This window comes from Heloderma suspectum, chromosome 5, assembly GCF_057233095.1.
Source record: "Heloderma suspectum isolate Gila_16-S chromosome 5, 16-S_ref, whole genome shotgun sequence".
NCBI classification, from domain to species: domain Eukaryota; kingdom Metazoa; phylum Chordata; class Lepidosauria; order Squamata; family Helodermatidae; genus Heloderma; species Heloderma suspectum.
Window position 1 is genome coordinate 198,844,794 of NC_139462.1, and position 25,057 is coordinate 198,869,850.

Consider the following 25,057-nt stretch of genomic DNA (forward strand, 5'->3'; position numbering starts at 1 on the left):
GGACGCATGGGAGTACGGGAGGTGGGGAGCACATGAGCTTGAAGTTTGCTGTGGTTTATTCCCACTCGTTCGCATCACGCTAAATTACAGAGTGACATGCAAATGCGGCCAATATGTGGTATTCTTTTATAGCAAAGTATTTTCGTTTGATCACTACTTCTCTCACATTCAGGACTTTGGAATGATATAAGCTGTGGTTATCCACAGTCTTTCATATGTGAAAGACACAACAGTTCAGTCAATGCAACACTTGCTCCTACAACACCACCTGTTCCAGGAGGCTGCCCAGAATCATGGCTGTTGTTTGAAAATAAGGTACAATTATAATTTTCTTGTTTCAAAATAGTACTGGGAAACAAAGGGCAATTTGCTTTCTACATTTTTTGTCCATCCAAAATGCTTATTGGCTGACACAGTCACAGTGCATCTCAAACATTAGTTAGAGAAACCCTAGTGAGATTGTTATGCCTTTCACAAGGCAGGGCTGGCACACAGCGTATTGTCTCTGGATGGCAGCTCTACTTGAACTCTGAAATACTGTTTGCTATTGGCAGTTCTAACCAGGAGGCAATGTTATGTATGATCCATCCTTTCTATCTCCTCCCCCCCGCCCCAGTATACAGAGACTTGCAGTGCCCAAAGTTTGAGTAAAGTGTTAACAACTGCAATGTACAGAAGGAATCAGAGATGGAGAGGTGAATTTGTTGAGCTCAGAAAAAGAACCTGGGGCGGGGGGGGGGGGACTCTTAACTCCTGAAGTTAGCATACTATTTATATGCTTTAATATGCATAGTTAAAATGAGTATCTAGATTGGAGGTTCAGTAGCGTAAACAGAATAGCAAGTTTAAAGCAGCAACAATTGTAATAAATAAACATTACAATACAATACAGTACAATAAACATAATTTTACTGATGATTTTGGAAAAGAAAATGTTTAAGAAGTTTAAGAAAAGAAAAACAAGCCCAAATTTCCATATTGAGTTTGGCGAGATCTTCCCCCAAATATTTCCAAATGTTTTCAGCTCTCTGCATCTCCAGCTACAGCTGGTTCCCAACTGTGCCTGTCCAACCGGGGCTCTTGCCCATTGTTTAGGTATCAGTGTGGCCCTTGCACTACACTTTACGCATGGAGCATGGGAGAAGGCAGCAGAGCTTTATAAAGCCTATGCCGGGGTAAGCAACATGGTGCCTGCAGGCAGCAATGTGCCCCCAGAGATACCCTACTCCTCCTAAATTTTTCTTTTAAAAATATGCTTATATTTTCTTACTGGCACCTGGGATTGCTTCAAAGTGAATGGGGCCCTCTAGCTGCTGCCACCTTAATTTCCCATGAATGCCCTAGGCAGGTTACTTGTCCTTTGTGACCAGCCATGCCCACCCATGGCAGCCATTTTATGGTTGTGGCCAGGACAGTTCCTCAAATTTCCAAATGTGCCCATGGGCCTAAAGGTTGCCTACACCCCAGCCCATACCTTTGTCCCAAGGAATGTGCCTGGTCTATGAAAGCAAACACTGTAAGGAGTGATTTGGATGTAACACCAAATCATTAACCCTTCTTTCTAATCCTGGTTTGTAGGGCTTGTGCAAACCAGTTGGCTGTAATGGCAAACATTTATTTATTCATTCATTCATTCATTTCATTTATATCCTGCTTTTCCTCCAAAGAACCCAAGGCAGCAAGCATGATTCTTCTTCTCTCCGTTTTATCCTCACAACAACCCTGTGAGGAAGGTTAGGCTGAAAGTTAGTGACTGACTCAAAGTCACCTAGTGAGCTTCATGACTGAGTGGGGACTTGAACCTGGGTCTCCCTAGTTCCTGTCCAACACTATAACCACTACACCACACTGGCTCTCACTATGGTTTGCTGAGTACGGGGCAGTTATAAACCAAGCAGAGTTTGCAAGGAGTAAGGGAAGGGGAAAGGAAAGGAGGGAGGACATGAGCATGGGTCTCATTCTTATGATGTCAACCCATGGCATTAAACCTGAACCAACCCTAAGCTTCTTTCACTAGCTTATAGGTGTATGCATGGGGCTGGGTAGTGGAGGAAAGCAATAGCTCTTTTGTAGCAGATCCAAACCTTTATTTTTCAAGTGTGTGTGTGTGTAAAGAGAGAGAGAGAGAGAACCAGCTGTCAATTTTGTTATATATTTAGCATAATGATGTGTTATTGAAGGGCATTTGCAAGTGTATTAAATGAGGAGTAAACCTTCCACACATACTGCTTGCTTCCTGAAATCCCCCTCCCCTCAGGGGTGTGGTTCATAAAAGAAAACAGTACCAAATGGTATCGATGGAGGCTTTTTTTACCCCTTTATTAACCCTCAACCTGCACAGGGGGATTTTGGGAAGCAAATGGTGGTGGGGGTAAGGTTTAATGCTTCCTTCCCAGTGCATGGTGGTTTCAGTCCGAATTGAGTCAGTGCATGCTTACACCAAAGAAAAAGCGAACCATCACCGACACACTACATGATTAGTGTAATATGTAGTTTGGCTCTTCATGGTCCATGCCTGCTGCCTGGATTTTAAGATTTCAAAACGTGGATTCCCTCATGATAACATCATAACCTTTTAGCATCAGAGTGCTCTGTGTATTAGAGATAAGTTAGATAGCATTATTTATGTATTAGGTAGTCAACGTTGAAGTGTTTTCTGCATTTGTTATGGACTTTCGTGTTTGGATGTAGTAGTTCTGAGTAGTAAGATTTTAAATAAAAACTTAAAAAAAAACACACCTAACAATAGGTTTAACCTTTACTCCATATGTCTGTGGACCTTTAAATATAGTTGGATTATTTCCTAAAATGATGTTCTTCCCTTTTTGTATTTTTAAGTGTTACAGATTATTTGGGGCTAATCCGGATGACCAAAAATCTTGGGATGCTGCACGATCAGTTTGCCAGGGCCCTGAATATGGAGGCAACCTGGCTACCATATCTAACCAAAGGGTACAAGGTATGTCACCTTCATGTCAGTGGATGAAAGCTCAGCTAATAGTTGAAAAGTATCGCTTTACCTATTTTATGAGTATTTTGGGACAAATATTTCATTGATCCTCACATCCACCTTCCTCTAATAGCATGGGGAAATCAGGATTTTAAATGAAAAATTGTAATGCTTATAGTGTGATATGCTGTTACTCATCCTCCATTGATTAAATGTATATTACAGAAAATAAATGTGAACTATATTAATGGATAAGACAATGCCTACAGAATATTATTAGGAGTAATAATAATTAGCACCACAATAATTAGCATCACAAGGACTTCACTTGGATGCAATGGTAAAACAGTAGTTTGCCTGCAAACCACAGTCCCAAACCCCAGTTTGATCCTGGTTTGGACCCCTGGAAAACTATGGTTTGCATAAACACTTGTTTACAGGGTTCAAAGAAAATAGCAAACTGCTACAAACTATGATTTACTGCAAACCAGAAATGGAAGCATCTCATCTCCTCCCCTCATGCAAAGGGAGTGGTGAAGGGGGAATATATGCACACACACACATATATACACATGCACACACACACATAGTGTGTGAGTGTGTATGTGTGCATGTATTTCTCTCTCTGAATCTATAACTATATATATGTACCTTGAGGCTGCTTGTTTTCTTAATAGCAAACCATGGTTTGTTGCATCTGAATGAAGCCAATATCTGAGTGGTATATGATGCTCTAGGTTTCCTGTTATGAAATATCAAATACCAGCTCATGTACTTCTCACCACGTTCTGATAGAATCATAGAATAGTAGGGTTGGAAGGGGCCTACAAGACCATCAGGTCCAACCTCCTGCTCAATGCAGGAATCCAAGTCAGAGCATCCCTGACAGATGGCTGTCCAGCCTCATCTTGAACGCCTCCAGTGTGGGAGAGCCCATATCCTCCCTAGGTAATTGGTTCCATTGTGGTATTGCTCTAACAGTCAGGAAGTTTTTCCTGATGTTCAGCCGGAATCTGGCTTCCTGTAACTTGAGCCCATGATTCCGTGTCCTGCACTCTGGGATGATCGAGAAGAGATCCCGGCCTTCCTGTCTGTGACAACCTTTCAAGTACTTGAAGAGTGTTATCATATCTCCCCTCAATCTTCTCTTCTCAAGGTTAAACATGCCCAGTTCTTTCAGTCCCTCCTCCTAGGGCTTTGTTTCTGGTCCCCTGTTCATCTTCGTTGCCCTCCTCTGAACCCTCTCCAGTTTGTCTGCATCCTTCTTAAAGTGTGGTGCCCAGAACTGGACACAGTACTCCAGATGAGGCCTAACCAGTGCTGAGTAGAGGGGAACTAGTACTTCACGTGATTTGGAAGCTATGCTTCTATTAATGCAGCCCAAAATAGCATTTGCATTTTTTGCAGCCACATCACATTGTTGGCTCCTATTCAGCTTGTGATCTACAACAATTCCAAGATCCTTCTCGCTTGTAGTGTTGTTGAGCCACGTATCCCCCATCTTGTAACTGTGCATTTGGTTTCTTTTTCCTAGGTGCAGAACTTGGCATTTATTCCTATTAAATGTCATTCTGTTGTTTTCTGCCCAGCGCTCCAGTCTATCCAGATCACTTTGAATTTTGTTTCTGTCTTCCAAAGTATTAGCTATCCCGCCCAATTTTGTGTCATCTGCAAATGTGATCAGCATTCCCTGCACCTCCTCCTGCAAGTCATTAATAAAAATGTTGAAGAGCACTGGGCCCAGGACTGAGCCTTGCAGTACCCCACTCGTTACTTCTCCCCAGTTTGAGAAGATCCCATTGATAAGCACTCGTTGAGTCCGATTCTGTAGCCAACTGTGGATCCACCGGATCATTGTTTCATCTAGCCCACTTTGAGCTAGTTTGCTCATCAGGATATCATGGGGCACTTTGTCGAAAGCTTTGCTGAAGTCAAGGTATATTATGTCTACAGCATTTCCACAGTCCACAAGGGAGGTTACCTGATCAAAAAATGAGATCAGATTCGTCTGGCAGGATTTGTTCTTGACAAATCCATGTTGGCTTCGAGTAATCACTGCATTGATTTCAAGGTGCTTACAGATGGATTGCTTTATCATCTGCTCCAGAACTTTCCCAGGGATTGATGTCAGACTGACTGGTCTGTAGCTCCCCGGTTCCTCCTTTTTGCCCTTTTGGAAGATAGGGACAAGATTAGCCCTCCTCCAATCATCTGGCACTTCACCCGTCCTCCATGATTTCTCAAAGAGAATACACAGTAGTTCTGAGAGTTCTTCTGTCAGTTCCTTTATGACTCTAGGATGCAGTTCATCTGGCCCTGGATATTTGAACTCATTCAAAGTAATGAGGTGTTCCTTGACCATATGCCTATCGATCTCAAGCTGCAATCCTGCCCCTTCAGCCTGTACTTTGCCTTTGTCAGGGGGCTCATAGACCCTCTTTTGGGAGAAGACTGAGCCAAAGTTACTGAGTAGGAATTGAGCACTTCTGCCTTTTCTTATCATTTTGCCATCTTTATTTAATAGTTATTTCCTCTGTCTTTTACTATGCATGTATCTGAAGAAAGCCTTTTTGTTGCTTTTCGCATCCCTATCTAACCTCAGCTCGTTCTCAGCTTTAGCCTTCCTGACGCCATCCCTGCAATTCTGTGCTACCTGCCTGTACTCTTCCTTTGTTACTTGGCCTTCCTTCCACTTCCTATATGTGTGCTTTTTTGTTTTCAGGTCATCTCTAAGCTTTTTATGAAGCCACATGGCTTCTTCTGTTGTCTTCCACCTTTTTTATTGTTGGAATTGTTTGTAATTGTGCCTTTAGAATTTCCTTTTTAAAAAACTCCCACCCATCTTGGACTCCTTTTCTCATTAGAGTCACTTGCCGTGGGACCTTACTTATCATTGTTCTGAGTTTATTAAAATTAGCTTTCCTAAAATACAGGGTATGTATTTGGCTACACTTTGCTTTTGCTTCCTTTAGAACCAAGACCTCGAGTATAACATGGTCACTTTCCCCCAGAGTTCCTGTTACTGCTACTTTATCCACTAAGTCATCTCTGTTGGTTAGAATCAAGTCAAGGATAGTTGATCCTCTAGTTCCTTCCTCTACTTTCTGTAGGAAGAAGTTATCTGCAACACAAGTCAGGAATTTCTTGGAGGCAGCATGTTTTGCAGAATTTGCCTCCCAACAAATATCGGGGAAATTGAAGTCCCTCATTACTACTACATCATGCTTCCTTGAAACATTGGCTATTTGCTTTTCAAAAGTTTCTTCCTCATCTTCTCCTTGATTGGGTGGCCAGTAGTAGACTCTGACCATCAGGTTCCTTTTATTCTTTGCTCTATTTATTTTAACCCAGATGCTCTCAATGGGGCTACCAAGCTCATCCTCCTGTATTTCTGTGCGGAGATATGTATTTTTCACATACAGTGCAACCCCACCTCCCTTTCTGTTCCTCCTGTTCTTTCTGAACAAGTTATATCCTTCAGTTGTTGTATTCCAGTCATGGGAGTCATCCCACCATGTCTCAATTACACCTATCAATTCATAATTTTCCTCCTGTATTAAGAGTTCAAGTTTGTTCTGTTTGTTTCCCATACTCTGGGCATTAGTATAGAGACATCAAAGACCATGTGCTTTATAGTCTGGCTTTCTTCTTACATGTTTCTGAAGACTATTACTGGGCGCTATTAGAACTGTTCTCTCCATTGTAGTGCATGAGCCTTCGTCCATTATTACCCCCAACTTGACATCTCCCTTCCCCATAGGATTCAGTTTAAAGCCCTCCTGATGAAGTTCGTCATGCTGTGGCCAAACACATTCTTCCCAGCCTTTGTGAGGTGCAACCCATCCCTTGCCAGCAGTCCATCTTCCAGGAAGTATAGCCCGTGGTCCCAGAATCCAAATCTCTCATGCCAACACCACCTTCATAGCCAGTCATTCACCCGGAGTATTTTTCTTTCCCTTGCTATCCCTCTTCTAACTACTGGAAGGATGGATGAGAAAACTATCTGGGCCCCAAAGTTCTTGAGTTTCCTTCCCAAAGCTTCAAAGTCTGATGTGATTTCCTTGTAGCTCTGCTTGGCGGTATCATTTGTTCCCACATGAATGAGAAGAAAGGGATACCTGTCAGTAGGCAACCCTTCAGTCACATCTCTAATCCATCCTCCTGGGTGACAGCATACCTGGCGAATCCATGGGTCTTTGCGACATACTTGGGTTTCAATCCCATGCAGCAAGGAGTCTCCCACTACTACTACTCTTCTCTTCTTGTTGTTGTAGGCCTTGGTTTCATTGCCTCTTCTTGACTGACCTTCAGCCTCTTGATCACTTTCTTGCAGGTTCCCCTGTAATTCTTCCCCTGCAGACTGCCCTCCAGTCTCATCCTCAAGTACTGGGAAATGGTTCCATAGTTCCACTGGTGTGGAGTGGCTTCAAGTTCTTCTGCTCCTGTCACCCTTTTCCAAGGAGTATCCTCTGCTTCATCTGTCATCACCTCAGCTGTTTCCCCGTCTGCCTCAGCTTGCTGTTGCTCTTCTAGCTTCTGTTCTTCACTCTGCTGCTGTAGTCCCACCGTTCTGTCCAAGAACTCTTCGTGTTCTCTTATTCCCTGGAGGGTCGACACTCGCCACTCCAGTCCTCTTACTTTTTCTTCCAACAGTGTGATCAACTTGCACTTGTTGCACATGTAGGCCATGTTGTTCTCAGGCAAGAAAACAAATATTGCACAAACCCTGCAGGTCACCACCAGTGGAGAGTCTTTTCCTTCCATAGTCTCTATTCCCTTTTTGTTTCTAGCTTTCTGATTGTACTGGAATAACCTGTGCTTTGTCTTCTATTCACTGGTGGTTAAAATCAGAGTCCCAGTGGTATGGAAGTGTGTGTTACAAGAAAAAGACGTTTTAAAAAAACAATGTTTAAAAAAATGAAAAAAAATATTCGGGGCCTCCCCCTTGACCTCCCCTGCTGAACTCCTGTTTGCTCTCCCTGTCCGCTCGCTCTGATCACTCGCTCTCTGGGAGCTTGCTTCCTTGTATAACCCCTAGACCAGCTAGAGCAGCTCTGTCTGCTCTGCTCAGCTAGAAGACAGGAAACAGCATCTCTCTGCATTTTGCAAACAGAATTTCAAACTTTGTGGTTTTAACATTTCTCATACTACATTATTTTTTATTTAAATGTAAAGTTCAAGTTTTTCCTAATGTTTTAGCTTGTTCCAAAATTCAGTGTTTTACAAGATGGTTTGTTTGGTTGACCTGTGTCCCAGAATTTGGAGGAGTCAGCTTTTCCCCTCTCCACTTCCTTTTAGCCTTTCTCACTTTCCATTTAAATAATTTTCCGACGGATGCATGGATTGGATTAAATGATATCAACGAAGAGCAAATGTACCTCTGGACAGATGGAAGAGGAGTCCACTACACAAACTGGGCCAGTGGCTTCCCATCATCATCTAGATATGACTCAGATCTGGTAGGCATTTGATTGCACATTCTTGAGAACCTGATTGCAAATTGGAATACTGCCTTCCTTTTTAGACTTCTTTCCATGAACCTCTTCCATATATGGGTCTGAAAGTCAGCCCTGCTGGTGGGAGTTTGAGCAGGAGATAGGTGTCCTGACCATGGCTGGATAGGGATGGGGGAGAATTTCTCCCCGAAACTTTGGGGGGCTGAGTGCCAACATATTCGGCCCCCCGAAGTAGTTTTGGGGAGAAATTCTCCGCACCCCCCCCGCACCCCGCACCCCCCCCCCCCCGGGATGGGACTTACCTTTCCCGAATGTCGCTCCCAGTGGCGGGTCGCAGCGGCGGTTCGGCAGGGCTTCGACCGGGGCAGGGGCAGCAGCCGGTCTTTCGACCGGCTGCCGCCGCTGCCATTCCAAGAAAAGTAAAAAAAAGAAAATGTCCCCGTGATAGGCTATGTGATGATTAACATAGCCTATCACGGCTAGATTTGCAAAGTCAGCCGTGATAGGCTACGTAAATCGTCACGTAGCCTATCACGGGTGACTTAAAAAAAAAAAAAGCGCATACGGCTAATGGCGGCCCCCATAGGAAGCCGCCATTTGCGTTCCTTATTTGGTCGCTGTAGTCTACGTAAAGATTACGTAAAGATTACGCTATTTGCGTTGCCCTTATTTTCGCCGTAGTCTACGTAAAGATTTATGTAGACTATAGCGACCAAATAAGGAACGCGAATGGCGGCTCCCTATGGGGGCCGCCATTTGCGTGCGTGCTTTTTTTTTTTTTAAGTCACCCGTGATAGGCTACGTGACGATTAACGTAGCCTATCATGGCTGACTTTGCAGATCTAGCCGTGATAGGCTACGTCTATCACGGGGGCTTTTTTTTTTTTAACTTTTTATTTCGCGGCCGGGCGAGGCGCCTCTTCCCCAGCCTGAATTTCGGCCAGGCGAGGCAGGAAGCCTCCCCCCTGGCCTGAATTTCGGCCGGGCGAGGAGGGAAGCCTTCCCCCCCGGCCTGAACTTCAGGGGGAGCAGTGAAGCGCCTCCCCCCCCACCGCGAAGCAAGCTACGAGACCAGGTAAGTGACTTTCGTGCACCCCTAGGGCTGGAGGGCATCCAGCAGGTAGAGAAACCAGGGACATTTCTACATAAGACATTCATTGTGCACTTGTGATTTCCTACTCACTGTTGTTTAAAGGTTCATCATTTAGATGATGTAATGACCCTCCAGTTTCACTTCTGTGTCTAATCAGCAATTTCAGCAAGTTTTTTTTAGGGATGGCAGAGAAATCCGCCACGGACTCCAATGAGGCCGGAAGAATCTGGCACCCTGGAGTTCATGGCAGAACAGACTACCCCCCTGCCACCCCCTGAAATCCCCCTGGGACAGAACCTACCTGGCGGCGGCTGGTCCAGGTCGTTGTCTTCGTTCTGCAGCCATCTGCTGCCGGGCTGCAGAACAAAATGGTGTCTAGCGTAGGGGACGCCATTTGCGTCCCTGCCCTTGGCCGTGATTGGCTATGTAAATATTTAATGATTGGCTATGTAAATATTTACGCCAGCACCATTTGCGGCCGCAGCCCGGCAGAAGATGGAAGTCTGGCTGCGGGCAGCCCCGGCCGGTGGCTTCGCAGACTCGCCGCAGAGCCGGCTGGGCAGGATTCCGGGGGGAGGGAGGGATCGCCTCCCCCTCCCCCCCGCAGATGCCCAGACGGAATGGTAAGTGGGTTTCATACACCCCTAGTTTTTTTAAAGCAGGGAAAATACGGCATTTAATTGTGAAAGGAAAGAAAACGTGATTTCCTCTTGTGTAAATGTGCAATTTACACAATTGCTATCCCACAATTCCATAGTGCCACCTAGAGGTTATGTAGCAAAAAAAGCAGGAAAGGAAACACTCTTTGTGCAATGCTCGGATCTCAGTTCTGCAATGAAACCAAAAGTAGATACAATAGATCAACAGCTGATTAACAACCTCGTGTAGAAAAGCTCAAGAGCCAAGGATAGCAGCTAGCTAGGCAAGCATTAGGCAGAGCGAGATCATCTCAGGTGGCAGATGCTGAAGGGCAGTAGTGGTAGCCTCCTAGCCTGCTGCCTTAGGGGTGGTGGAGGATGTTATCTCACTGCCAATGTTGAAGTAAAATTCAACTGCCAGTCCAGCTGGCTTCTGTAGGCAGGGGGCGCCATCTTGTCCTTTGCTTCTGGCAACAAAATGTGTTGGGCTGGCCCTAAAGACAAGACAATTTTGACTGTTGCCCAGGTGAAGCTCAAGTCTGACCCAGAAACCTTTATAGCCCTACTATGTTAATAGTAGGTAGGTGCCTACTAAACCTATTGGATTAGTAGGTACCTAATCCAATAGGTAGGTGGAGTCACCCGAGAGCATGGGAGTACTCTTTGTGCTGGGTTCCATAAGGGGATTTATAAGGAGCAACAGAGTACAGAGCTGAAGTTTCCTGATTGTGTCTCTGATGGCTCATGGAAGTTGCAACCTACATGGTAGAAGAAGAAATGAATGATTCCCCCTGAGCTTCCCCAAACTATTTTCAGTTCTTCTGGGTTTTTTCTCTATATAGGAAGATTGTGTTGCAATGAAAAATATGCCTCTTAAAGATGCAGGGACATGGAGACATTTTCGCTGTTCCAGTACGAAAGGCTATTTATGCCAAACCAATACAAGTGAGTATTTCTGCCAATCTGTTTCCAACGCCCCTTCTTCCACATTAAAAAAAAAAAAAATAGAGTTCATGTAAGTCCTAATTACGTTTTTATGAATTCCTCTTTGTTTCTAGATCACAAGATGATTTTGGGTCTCATAGAATAGATTTAGAGCAGTGGTTCTCCAGTTTTGTCAAAGGGAATTTAAATATTTGAGATTTGAAAAGTGTAATCAACAGCACTATCCTAGGCAGGTCCACTTGGAGGTAAGCCCCATTGTCTTTAATGGTGCTTGCTCCCAGGTAGGTGTGTATAGGATTGCAACCTAAGATAAGTGGATGGCAAATGGTGCTGCAGTGCATGTAAATGCAGAAAATGTAGTGGGCAAATTTGGTTAATGCTAGCTTGGCCCTCCGGGGTCTTAGGCAGGGGTCTTCCCAGCTCAGATACCTGATACCTTTTTGAGTGGAAATGCCAGGGGTTAAACGCGGGACTGTCTATGTTCAATATGTCTTGCTCTACCATTGAGCGATTGCCCTCCCTATGTGCTCATGATAGCTTAGGACAAAGTTGTTTTAGAAAGTAATGGCAAAACATCCATCCTATGTCAAAATTGCCATTATTTTCCAAAAAATTTCAATGAAATAAATATCTAGCTTATCGAACCTCCATATAGTTACAACCCAAAATCTTTTTTCTCCTTTCTTGCAGTTTGTGAAATTGCCTTAGCACTGTCTTTTAAAAAGGGCATTGTATTGGATTTAATTCTCCTCTTGCTTTTGTAGACCCCAAATACTCTGTTCTTCCACCAACCACGCCAGCACTTCGTATCCGTTACAGTAATAGTAGCTACTTTTTCATTGAAACCAAAATGACGTGGAATGATGCTCAGATAATCTGTCAACGAGAAAGCTCAGACCTTGCTAGTATTTTAGATCCCTTCAGCCAGTCATTCCTCTGGCTACGGGTGTCAAAGTATAAAAATCCTGTGTGGATTGGCCTCAACAGCAATATGGTAAGTGCATCAAATATCAGTCCACTAGGTGGCAGGCACATACTGATGCTTCTAATTATTTATTTAAATCAGGTTATCCAAGAGTGTACAGTTAAAATTGGATAACAGGTTACATCTTCAGTTCAATCCAAATGAAAACCAGAATAAATATTAGGTATACCTTCCAGTGTACTGAATCAGTTAGGATACCCTATCCCATGCTACAGTGATATGGGATTGGATCCCAATTTATGCTTGATCAGTTGTGTTGACTTCCCCACCCCCTCCTTCTCACAGAAGTCCATCCAGCCCCCTGAAAATTCTACACTGAAAATCAGGAGATCCTGCTGAATTCAGCTGGGGGGTGGGGGGAGCTGACCCAAAACTGTGCAAAGGGACCTTATGTGATCCGATCCCTTCCTCTCATGGAAGGCAGATTCTCGATCCAACCCAAAAAGTTTGGAGGTGTATACTGTGAACGACTGCCTCCTAATGGACAGTGACAAACTTTAAAAGCCTGTTGGAACATCTTCTGAAGGGAATGCTCTTTATTTGTTTATTTAAAGTATTGTTACCCCAGTCTTCAGCCAAAAAAGGCCCTCAGAGTGGCTTACAAAGAACAGTATTAAGACAGTCCCTGCCCTCAGGCTGAGACTTCTGTGAGGGTAAGGAGATGGAGTTTTTGCCAGGGAGCTTCATGCCTCTACTGGAGGAGTCCTCCTTAGAGGAACAGCTAGAAGCCCCAGAAGCCCAGGGTACCCTGACCAGGGACTGCCACCAGACCCACAGGAGCCTGAGATCCTCAGGGGAGGTTGTTGCAGGGCCATCCCTGTCAGGACAAGGCTAGTATGGATCCTGTGCAAAAGAGTGCTTACCTCCAGAAAAGGTCTCCTCAGGAGAAAGCGACTCCTCAGGAGTAAGGCTCTGGAAAGGGAGCTTTGATTACTGCAACTGAGCTCTGGGTGGGGTCCAGCAGGCTTTTGGATTAAAAGCCTTCACTAGAAACCCAGCCAGCATTGGAACAACAAGCTTCTGTGCCATGCACCTTGCCTCCTGGACTGTGCCCTATGATTGATGCTCTGTTTCCTGACCTTTTGGACTGCCTAACAGCCCCACTTCTGGACTGCATAACATACCTGGCTGTTTTACTGTGTTTGGTCTCTTGCTCATTATCTTGGCCACTCCTGCTGTTGCCTGATCCTCTTAGACTGACTGACTGTGTTCTGACTTCTGCCTGGATTTAGATCACCTCTTTTGTAGCCTGAACCCCTTTGGATAACTAACTGTAGGCTTGACAGTTTGCTGACTTCACTGCAGCTAGAGTTTGCTATAGTCAAAGCTGGACAGGGACTCACCCTCTGAGCCAGAGAACAATGGCAGGGCTGCATCCTCTGGCAGGAAGGCCCTGAATAAGGCACTGACTGTCCTGACCTTGAGGAGGTAGTCAGTGCCTCGGCCTCATTGCAATCCTCTGCTGCACACTGGAAGGCCTGAGGGCTGGGGTTATGACAATGAGGAGCGGAGTTCACAGTTTGGTTGCCAGCTGTTACACCATTCCTCAAACAGGTATGTCTTGCTGTGGAATGACTTATCCAGCAACAGCATTGACTATGCCACAGATAAAGATGCAAACTTTAATAGAGAGTTGATGCAAAGTAGGATAGACATAATTAATTGGCACATACATTGGGTAAGCTTCGGGCCAATTATGGAGCTCAGTGGAGGTAGCATTTATCAGCCAATACATTTATCTTTGGATAAGCGTCACTGGATGCTGCATTTTACATAAACAACATCTATCCATGATAGTACTTTCTCTCTCACCCACACACACACGCGCACACACACACACACACACAATTGGAATGTATACTATATTCCAATTGGGAATACCTAAATTCTGGTTTGGCCTGTAACAATCTGGGCCTCCTAGATTATTAAAAAAAAATCCAGTAGGTGTTGATTATTTTTGGACTGAGCCATCCTCACTTGATCTGAATCTTGGCCATCATTGCTGCTGTAGATGAGAAGAACCCTAGAATGATTCTCCTCTTCCATGGAAGAAATAAGCAGTACTAGGCCCATCTTGAGGCCTTTTAGAGCAACTAGCAGTAGGGGTGCTTTCTAGACTTGAACAGTTCCAAAGTTCAGTAAATCCCCTCCTGCGCCCAAATCTTTGGGGATGGAGCCAAGAAACAGCTGCTGGAATCTGTTTCCATTCGTGTGGTGTTCCCAAAGGCAATTTATGCTGCAGTTTGTTACAGTTTCTGCTTTAACAATAAGGTTGATGATGGTTTATGTTCAGGTTTTTAAAACCTTTCCAGCCGTGAATACGAGAATATAGTGAATGGAAGAGAAGGCTTCCAGTTCATACAACAAAACTCTCCTTGTGAGTATATGTGCTGGGTGAATCCAGGCTGAGATGGGCACGTCCTAAAATGGTTGTGCGAGCACTTAACACATGATCAACTCAACCAACACTACATTTACCTTATCACTGTGAGCATGCTGCAAATTGGGCTGCTGGTGGTTAAATTCTGAACTGGGTACACAGTGAAGCGATCATGTGACATGCCTAACTGAGCCAAGCTACAGCCAACCCACATGCTTAATCTAGTTCGCTCAAATGAGTTGTATCTGTCAGTGAATCAATCACCAATACTTCTCATTCACCCTGTGTTAATTGTTTAGACCAATGGACAATACACGTGGATCGATAAGTACAAAATCAAGTACACTAAATGGGCCTCAGGAGAACCAAAGCAAAAAATTGGTTGTGTTTATCTGGACCGGGATGGAACATGGAAGACAGGCTCATGTAATGAAAAGTACTTCCCACTCTGTAAACGTTCTGATGGTAAGTAGGGCAACAGTTTTCATTCATTGTTTTGTCATTCAGGTTAAAGTAGCACCTCGTAAGCTTGATACTGAGGCCCTTTTGTAATAGACAATGTGGTTTTTGCTTTTAGCTCTAAATCAGGAAATGCATTAAACTGAACACCACATTTTAAAAAGAACCATTTTAAAAGTATTCCAGGGGAGTAGCAAGCTCTGATTATTGCCACAGATTTGGAAAACTGCTGATTTTTAATTTTTCCAAAGAGTGTGCCATCATATCTTCCCATTGCAGCCTGCCTCTGTGTAATCTGAGATATTTTGCACAGGGCTTCGGTGTTAACCTTTCGCACGCTCCTTAGTTGTACTCTACTGCCATCTTAGGACCAAGCTACACACAATGGAGACCCACGATTAGTCTCTCAGTAGCTTTTAAAAAACTCAAGTGCAATTGAAGGTGGCTGCAAAGTCATGGGAGAGCAGGGTGGGCTAAGTGGTGCTTACTCCACAATGCCAGTGCTGGCCCACAGCATTTTGCTGCCTGAGGCGAAGGTCAAGTTGATGTTCCCTCCCTGTTTTATGTACAGAAGCAGACTGGATTGGTGATGGAATAGCATCCTCCACCACACCTGAAGCAGCAGACTAGTTCCAGGGGGCAGGACAGGCCATGTGGCATACACAGCATCGTTCCCAATAGATGGGGATGTCCAGCGAGCTCAGGAGGGACGTTAATTGCCTCATTCTGCCCCGTATTAGGGCTGGCCCTGCACAATGCTCAGGCATTGTGAGGATCATTGTCTCTTTAACAAGCTGCCAGTTTTACGACAGCAGTGCAAGAAGTGGAGGCAAAGGATGCTTCCGGTTCAATGGCTCCTAGTGCTACCAATCCAAATATATTTTGCAGCTATTCCATCACTTCCTCTTTAACTGATTTTTTCAGTGGAAAGGAAGAAGACAGGAGAAGCAGCAGGAAAGCTTGGGAGGGTAACAGGTGGAAAATGACTTTGTCTGGAGACTCCCCCCCCCCCTAAAATTCTGTCAATGGGTAGGGTGATGGCATAACAAAAGCCTCGACTGGGAGCTCTCTGGGACGTTACCCAGATGAGGTACAGGTTGCTTCCTGATATTACCTGAGGCATCTCCTTAGAAGACCACAGGCACACCTTTTCTATCCTTACTCTATAGATTATTGTGTAAACTAATTCCTCTTTTCAGAATCTAATTTGATCTTTCCTTAAATTAAGACTACTATCCCGAAGCAGAGTGTAAGCTGAAAGAAAACAGTAGTTGCCTCCGTGCCATTTTCGAACCATTGTTGTCAGAACATCCCAATTAGCTGAGGCACTAATAAGTACTAGTAACGTTAGAAATTTCTTAGTGCTTCTGTATACTACAGATTTGCAGTTTGATTATAGCTGTGGTTACAGGAATGTCTAGATAGTGCTCTCAGAATCTTTCATGTTCCTCATGACAAAAACATATTTATGTCTAAAACAGAAAGCTGGTGGCATTTGAATAAAAAATTATATTGCTTTTTTTGGTTAACAGTGAAGCCACCTACTGAACCACCTCAACTTCCAGGGAAGTGCCCAGAAGCATTGGAGAAACCTTGGATTCCTTTCCGTGGTCACTGCTACTACTTTGAGTCCTCCTCTAAAAAGACTTGGCCTAGGGCATCTTTAGCTTGTTTACAAATAGGCAAGTATCACCAGTCATCAGATACAAGATGCAAAACAGTCATATAAGGTTGGATCCAGGCTTAGTTATAGTGAGTATAGATCCTATAGATAGATCCTATATAGATCTATATAGATAGAATATAGTGAGTATTAAATCAATGGGACTTAAGTTAATAATCAAGTTCCATTTATCTCCATGAGTCTACTCTAAGGGCCAAAACAGACATTACTTCAAAGTCATAGGTAGCAGCTACTCCTTTATTTCATTTTTTATATATATTATTTATTTATTTATTTATTTAAAAAGAAAAACAAAACAACAACAATACACATACACTAAAATATCTCTTAAGATTGTAAGATATCTACCTTTGGCTCCCCTTACACAATAAATGCTTATTATTATTATTATTATTATTATTATTATTATTATTCTCTAGTTCTTATCTTAGTTGTATATGATACATTGAGTTCACAGGCATTATCTCCTCCTAATTTTAACAACAGAAAAAAGAAAATCAACCATCTCTTATTTCATTTTTTTCTCTAGTGTAGGCATACGCAGGTGATCTGCATTGGGACCCTAGTGCCGGGGGCAGGGGGTATTTAATCGTTCATCCCCTTCTATGGGCCCAACTCAGCTTGGGGCCTTGCATCTGTGGTTTCTATTGCAAAACAGTGATCCATAATCCAAATGCTAGGGCCACCAATCCATATTGGGCCCCCTTTTCCTACTCTAGAGTAAAAATAAAAGAAAGCCAAATGAAAGAAAAATGAAACCAAATAAATTTTACCCCCATTCTTAGTCCACACACCTTAATATCAAAGAGATTTTGAATCAGCGGGAAAATGCATTGTCTCAGAAATTTCTAAGGATTTACATGGTGATGGAAGGGGTTTTTTTCCTTAAAAGGCAAAACACTGCACTGAATCCCAATGAATTTTGCTCACATAACAACTTCGCCCAAAAGCTAGTTTTATTTGTCCCCAAAGCAAAATTAGCCACTCTAAAAAGAGATTCTTTAGATTAAAAACTCACCTAAATAATGGTCTTTTTGTTTTCTTACGGATATTTTGCAGGTGCCAATCTGGTTTCAGTAACTGATGCAGTCGAAGCACGCTTTCTAGCAGACAATATAGAACCTCTTGAAAGTAAAGCACAAACATTCTGGACAGGAATGTACAAAAATTTTAAGGGTATGTTTGTTGGTTTGGGTTTTAATTTCAGTGTTTCTATATGTAATCAGCAAATATTTATATGAAGAAGACTTGAATAATCTAAATTCCTGCCATCTCTGATTAAATTCAAAGAAAGGAAGATTTGGCTCTATTTTATAATCCAGGAGTCTCCACTTTGTCATAACTATTTCCTCTTTTGTAAGTAAAAGATGAAGAAACCAGGAGTGATACTTTGATATTTGCATTCACCCTGGTCACATTCCAAAATGTAAGCTCACAAGGAAAATATTTCAGGTACTTCACATTGCCGTTTATTGCTGAACTAGTTAAGAACTCTTGCATAGGCAATCCTACTTAATTGGGAAACTAGCCAGTAGAAAGTTTATTAAGTGGAGAGTTTATTATAAAACATGAACAGCTGGCTCTTCCTTTCTCAACCTGGTGTCCTCCAGGTGTGTTGGACAGCATCAAAGATGGAGAACCTCTTTCAGCTTGAGGGCCAAATTCAATTTTGGAGAAGCTATCGGGGGCCACATTCCAGTGGTAGGCAGGGCCAAAGGCAAAGGGGGCAGGGCCAGAAATACCAGCATATTTTAACTTAAAGTTTTTATTGCCAGTAACTAATGTTTAGGAGAGAGATTTTAGCCATTTAGAGGGGGGGGGGACTATATAAAAGCTGGGAAACCACCAAATGGTTGGTGGCTGGAGGAAAGAGGATGGGGCCAGGGGAAGAGCTGTTGCTATCTGAGAAATCCCAGAGGTCCATAGTGGGACCCCAGAAAGCCAGATTTGGCCCTTGGGCCTGAGATCCTCCACCCCTGGACTATACCTTGTCCAAAACATCTGGAGGGCACCAGGTTAGAGAAGGCTGAGTTAGATATTTAGGTTCCCAAAGTAAGTACCAGAGAATCAGTCTCTTTGCTTGTCAGCTCCACCAATTATGCTAGAAACTGGAGGCCAAAGCCCAATACCAATGAGATTGTGGGGCCATCTTATCCCATCTTCTTCACTGAGAAGTAACTCAGCTAAGAGAAGATGAATCTCATATTGATCAGAATTAGATGCAAACTGCTCTTATGTTTTGCCTTGTCTGACAGTGATGGAGAAATGTGAAGAGTTCTGTAGGATGAATGTCAAAGTAGATTTGGAAGAAACATCTGAAAATGCTACAGGCTTCAAGATATGCAAAATTTGTCTGGAAGCCCAGGAGCTGTTTCACCCATGAGGCTGGATCCAGAGTTAGTCATACTTAAAGTAGATCAAGTGAAATCAAGTAAGCCATGACTAACTTAAGCCCCATTAATTTCAGTGGGTCTACTCTAAGTATGTCTAAATGTGGATCCAACCCATGATGTGTTCAAACACAAGCGAACATCAGTTAGGAAATTTCCTACACCCATGTGTTAATGTCATATTTGAAATTACACACATGCATTAGGAAGCTGAACTGGGAATCAAGTTCCCAATAAAAACAAGTTCTATACATGGATGATGTATGTAGTTGAAGTTCTGTATATCCTTGTTCAGAAAATAGACCTATGTCTACAAAAAACTGAAAGGAAAACAAATGTATGTTGGCTATCCTGACATATCTTGCATTGATGAGACAGTTTTTAAAAAGATTGCATAATAACAGGAATGGTGCATTAAACTGAATTCATGGACTCAGGAAATTAATTGTTAAATAGCCCTACATAAATAGCCCCATTTTACATATGAGCCCTGCTAGAGTTCATTAACACAATATATTTTCTAACTTAACATCAGGTGATTGGTTATGGCTTGACCAGAGTGTAGTAGATTTTGTCAATTGGAACGTTGGAGAACCATCATCTCAAAGTAATGAAGAGTGTGTGGAAATGTATTCTTCATCTGGGACTTGGAATAATGCTTATTGCAATTACAACATGGGATATGTTTGCAAACAACCAAAACGTAAGTAATATATTTGATAGTTTTAGTCTGTGCAGTAGTTCCTGGATGATGTCCATTTTGTTGTAAAAAGAGATACCGGCAAAACTTTGAGGAGCTCTAGTTCTCATCCCAAATTCTTCTTCAGCTTGGATCAAATCCAGTTTGGAGAAGAATGCCCAGCTTTTCCACCTCCCACCTGACCCACAAACCATCTCCTTCCTTCCCAGTAGATCCAACCAGTGGTGGCAGGTAGCCACAGGGAGAGCAAAGGGAGGGAATTAAGAGTCTGTAGCTCTGAAATGGGAGTGATATATCGAACCTTCTCTGAAGTACCTTTGGTTGCTGGTTTTCCCCATGCAAATGAGTTTTCGGGGTTCATACTCTTCTTCTGCCCCTATGGAGCAGGATGTCTCCATTGTAGTTGCCCTTGGGAAAACCACATTTCCCAAGGGTCACTGGGCCTTTCTTCCTGGTTCCAGAGGGATGGGGAGGAAAGAAGGACTAAAATGCCGGTGTTACTCATGGAAGGACTGAAATGTCAGTGTCACCACTGGAGGTCCAGGCAGTAAGAGTTTAAAAGCAAGTGGGGAGGGGCTTAGTGGGAACTGGCTGGGAGAGAGGGAATTGGGCAGGCAATTTCTGAAGTTAGATTGGCTCCAAATATAAGCTGAATTTTTTTTACATTTTTGGAGAATTTTTTAATTTGCCAATCCAATCTGAACTGGGAGGGAGTTGTTACCCATCTCTACAAAATACTGTCCTTCTTTGTGAGAAGTAATTATTGATGGATTTTTAGAGTCTGCCGTGAAATGTTTTCTGCTGAATATATCAGTGTTATCCAAATATGCAATAAAAGGAATTGGAACATGCTATGATTCCATGCTTTTTTCCCACTTTGCAGTTGTGCCTACTGAGAAGCCTGTGAAAGCTGAGAAGATTCCAGAAAAAAAAGGTAAGGGTTTTCCATACAAAATGAAATAAAGAAAAAACAAAATGAGAAACTAGTGGAGTTCCACTCAGTCGTTCTGTTGCACAAGCGCTTGCGCATTATCCTTTCGCAACTGGTTGCATAAGTGGAATGCGCAACCACTTGCGCAACAGCGCTTGCACAAATGTAACTGTAGGTGGATTTTCTCTTCTGCATAGTTCAGAACCTAGTTTCCACTACTGGTATGACATGGTTGGATACTGCCTGTTATATAGCACATAATACATTAACGTCATTTTCACTTCAACCTCTTTTCATTCACTTCTGATTGCTGACCAAAATTTAAATATGTTTTTGATGATAACTTGATTGGTATGTGGTAGTGGTCTTTGTTGGTCTCCAACATGAAATTATGGTCTTGCTTTATCTCACCTTATCTTCTGGAACACAACTCAGGAGAGAAAGGTTTGGGCCAAAGCACAATTACTGACTTTGAGTGAATTTCCCAAAAAGAAAGAAATAAAGGTAATTGCGAGCTCTTCATATCATCTATAGATGATCACTGTCACCACATGTGGTATCCCAATTCTTGCCCACATTATTCAAAATCCTATACATGCATGCTCAAAAGTAAGCCCCATTTAATTCAGTGGGGTTTACTCCCAGGTAAGTAGGTATACAATTGCAGCTTTAGTCCATAAAAACAATGATCATAAGCTAGAATCACTGCATAGCCTCGCTGCATTGGCCTCAGTGGTGCAGGTCTCATTGGTAGTGGTGTAGTGGAGGGGAAATGCAAGGGGGTGCAGCTCCAGTGCTCTTTTCAGAGCTGGAGCACCAGAGTAATTGACAGACTCTCCTTGGTCTAGCAAATAAATGAGATGATAAGGTTTTCAGGTCTGAGTGTTGTTTGTGATAGATTAGCATAGAGGAAGTCAGAGAATGAGGGAAATAATCAAGTAGAGTGTGGATATTTCTTTCTCATGGTAACAGGTATTTGGAAGAACATTTGCATTTCTAATTAAAATGTGAAGATTTCATTTCAGCTGGCTGAAGAACTCCTCTTAAAGCTCAATCTGTTCTACAAATGGAATAATAGAAAAGCTCTGTGTGTGTGTGTATTTGTGTGTGTGTGTGTATTTGTGTGTGTGTGTGTATTTGTGTGTGTGTGTATATTTGTGTGTGTGTGTGTGTATATATATATATATATATATATATATATATATATATATATATATAAAATCAATCAATGTATGACAGGGGGTCATGTGCCCGCATCAGGCGGTGGAATGGGAAAGAGCAGTGAATTGCGCCGCTATCCCCGCCCCGCCCCTGCCAGGAGGTCCCGCTGCTTCAGGCTAGCATGGGCAGCCACAGCTTCAGCTGCTGCCCAGCCTACCTGCTTGGTCAGCCGCTCCCTCACTTTCTTGGGCAGCTGACCAGCCTCTTGCTCCTGCCTGCCCATGGCTCCTATGAGTTGTTGTGAGAGGCTGGCCCTGGCTGACCTCCCATGGGAATTTGTCGGGCTTCTCGCGATAGTTGGTGCACAAGGCGGGAGCAGTGGCCAGGCCGGCAGAAGCGAGCAATCAGCTGAGCTGGCTGGCCGGCTGATCAAGTGAGGGAGCAGCTGGCCAAGCAGGTAGGCAGCAGCCGAAGCCGTGGCTGCCCACAACTGGAAGAAGTGGCAGGCTGGCAAGCGAAGCAGGGAGGGAGGAGGACACAGGAGCACCGGTAGCGGCAGTGGCAAGAATGGCGGATTGGCCTGGTGGATAGTAGCACTACTGCCTCGCTCAAGGTGCCAAGATACCTTGGGCTGGGCCTGCCTGAGAGCGTGACTATTGATTCTCTTTGCGGGGGTGGCTGCGGAAGTCTGTCATGACTAGCTCCTACATTTCGACATTTACCACTACACCACTGCTCATTGACTAAAAAGAGGGCCCTTTAATGCAGGGGCAGGGAGCCTGAAGTGCTCCAGAAGTTATTGGACTCCAGCTCCTATCAGCCTGCGCCTCAGCCATCATGGCCCATGACTAGGGATGATGGGAGCTATAGTGTAGGGATGATCCGAGCTGGAGGACCACAAGTTCCCCACCCCTACTCTTAATGCTCCCTATACTTGAGTCACTCTTAGTGGTTCATAGTGGTTAGAGCGTCAGACTAGGACCAGGCCAAACCAGGTTCAAAATCCTTACTCAGCCATAGTGCTCATAGGGCGCCATCTCACCATAATGGTAACATGGGGAGGGAAGAACCTTGTAGGCCGCCCAGAGCTCTTTGGAGGAAGGGCAGGATCAAAACTGTAATAACAATTCCCACCATATCTGTGTTGTTCTAACTACTGTGCATTAATTTCCAGAATCAAAGACAGGAGGGGCCCCAGCACCACCCTCCAGCAAAGCCGCCATTGTGGCTGTTGTGGTGATTCTCATTCTGTCAGGAGCTGGTCTTGCAGGTTTCTATTTCTACAAGAGAAGGAATCAACAGAGGCTGACAGATGACAACTTCGAGAATTCTCTCTATTTTAATAGCAGTTCCGCTCCTGGAACTAGCGATACAAAGGACCTGGTGATGAACATGGAGCAGAATGAACATGCAACTATTTAGTCTGATGAAGTATAAGCTGTGCCTTGTTTTAATAAATGTATTGAATTCCTGAAGCACTTTACCAAAACCTATTGTTTTCCCTTTACAAAATAGTGATAACAGTGAGCGAGCCCATCTGCTCATGCATTTTTATTATGTACTAGAAGAACCAATAACTTGATTTTGTACTCCTAGAAATTCAGCAGCTTTGAATTCAAAATAAGCAAAGCTGCTATTTACCCCTTGGCCAAAGTAACTAGATAGCCAAGATTGTTGAATAACAGGAGTTAGCTGATAACACTTATCAGGGGATCTCTTCACATTCAAAGTACAGCTAAGGGGAGCCATTTCTAGATGGAAATAAGCACTAAGTTAATGATGGAGATATTACTATTCTGATATTTATCTTTGCATATTCACAAACTGGTTGGAGAACCAAATTTTACAGAAATTCTCATTCTAATTGTTTTTGGGCAGAATCCTATGCGTGTTTAGACAGGATCACTTGAAGTATCCAATTGTTATATACCTAGGATTCCCAAAGGGGTACGAAGTGGCAGGTTGAACTAGTACTGTTAGTAGAAAGAAAGGGTGCAATCCGATGCATGTTTAGATAGAAAAAAGTCCCACAACTCCCATGGCTGGCTGGGGCATGCTGGGAGTTGTAGGACTTTTTCTGTCTAAACATGTGTAGGATTGTGTCCTAAAGCAATTAGATTGAGTATTTCTGTAAAAGTTTCAAAGGATCTGAAATATTCTCTCTGGTTTTGTTGTATGTTTTAACCTTGTTACTTTTCCCTTCTCAAAAGTATAAATGAAATTACTCAATGGTTACAGTTGGTGCACTATGACATATCAGCAGATGTTTCTCCATATAAAATAGCATGTCATGCATCTTAGGACCAAAACAAACACTGGGCTGAATCCAACCTTTACTCATGCAATGGGACGTCCGCGCACACACCCTTAGCCACCATCCCCCCCCCCAGTTTGTGCTCCAGATCTGCTCTGGAGGGTTGAGGGACCCTGCTGGAGCAAATTTTGGTGGCACACAGTGGGCTGCAGGGGGGAGGGGGAAATCTGTTCAACTAGCAGTTCCCTCCTGCTGGTGGAACCACACAATTGGATATTTCAAATTCATATCTAGCAGCTACATCTTTTTTCTACTTTAGAGTAGGTGCAGGGTGCCTCATCCAAATTGTAAAAGCCCCGCTACCCCCATGCTAGGGTTCTGATCAGTGTACTTGTGCCTATTCTAGAGTAAAAATAAAAAGACCTAGCTGCGAGATACAGATTTAAAGTCTGTTTTAGCCCTTAGTTTCACCACTGATAGATTTTATTGTTTGACCTTGTAAATGTGCTACAGCATAGAACAAGGAATGTTTAATGGATTTCTCTCACCCTAGTACAAATGGGGAAAAGTTCATGGCTTTACTAATACCATCTTTGTGATTCTTTGACAATTAACAGTAACAGGTGGTGCCATTTATATATTTAATGTTGCTTTGGGGAAATGCTTAAGTTCCCTACAATAGAAATTAAAATTTCATACACAGAAATGAATGCAAAAACCTTAATAGGAATTTCAGTGATAAGATTTTTATTTTATTTTAAGATGATTGGCAGGCAACGTAGAATGCCCGGGTAACCCACTATGGCCTCTGACCTATTATTTCAAAGTCGCTGTTACAATATCTTGCCACAGCGTGCGTGTGTGTGTACACACATGTGCTTAGTCTTCTAAAATGGATATTCTTATTGTTTCAATAGTGCAATGAATGTGCATTGCCCTTTACAAAAAAAAAGGGACTTGCCTCAGATGGCTGTCAAAACTCTCATGCAGGAAAGGCAACATAGAAGTGGAAGGAAATGGAGGCAAGGGTA

General features: G+C 43.3%; 1 protein-coding gene across 1 annotated transcript in view; it reads left to right on the forward strand.

The window, feature by feature from the left end:
- Window positions 1-24,006, forward strand: part of LOC146345054 (macrophage mannose receptor 1-like) — a 97,361-nt gene extending 73,355 nt beyond the window's left edge. The window contains exons 20-30 of the mRNA XM_084859002.1: window positions 173-315; window positions 2,839-2,959; window positions 8,249-8,409; window positions 10,980-11,082; window positions 11,847-12,076; window positions 14,747-14,912; window positions 16,439-16,588; window positions 17,650-17,766; window positions 19,516-19,683; window positions 20,564-20,614; window positions 22,947-24,006. Of these exons, the coding sequence (XP_084715128.1) occupies window positions 173-315; window positions 2,839-2,959; window positions 8,249-8,409; window positions 10,980-11,082; window positions 11,847-12,076; window positions 14,747-14,912; window positions 16,439-16,588; window positions 17,650-17,766; window positions 19,516-19,683; window positions 20,564-20,614; window positions 22,947-23,194 (1,658 nt within the window). The 3' untranslated portion in view covers window positions 23,195-24,006. The remainder of the gene's footprint in view (window positions 1-172; window positions 316-2,838; window positions 2,960-8,248; window positions 8,410-10,979; window positions 11,083-11,846; window positions 12,077-14,746; window positions 14,913-16,438; window positions 16,589-17,649; window positions 17,767-19,515; window positions 19,684-20,563; window positions 20,615-22,946) is intronic.
- Window positions 24,007-25,057: the final 1,051 nt, after the last annotated feature.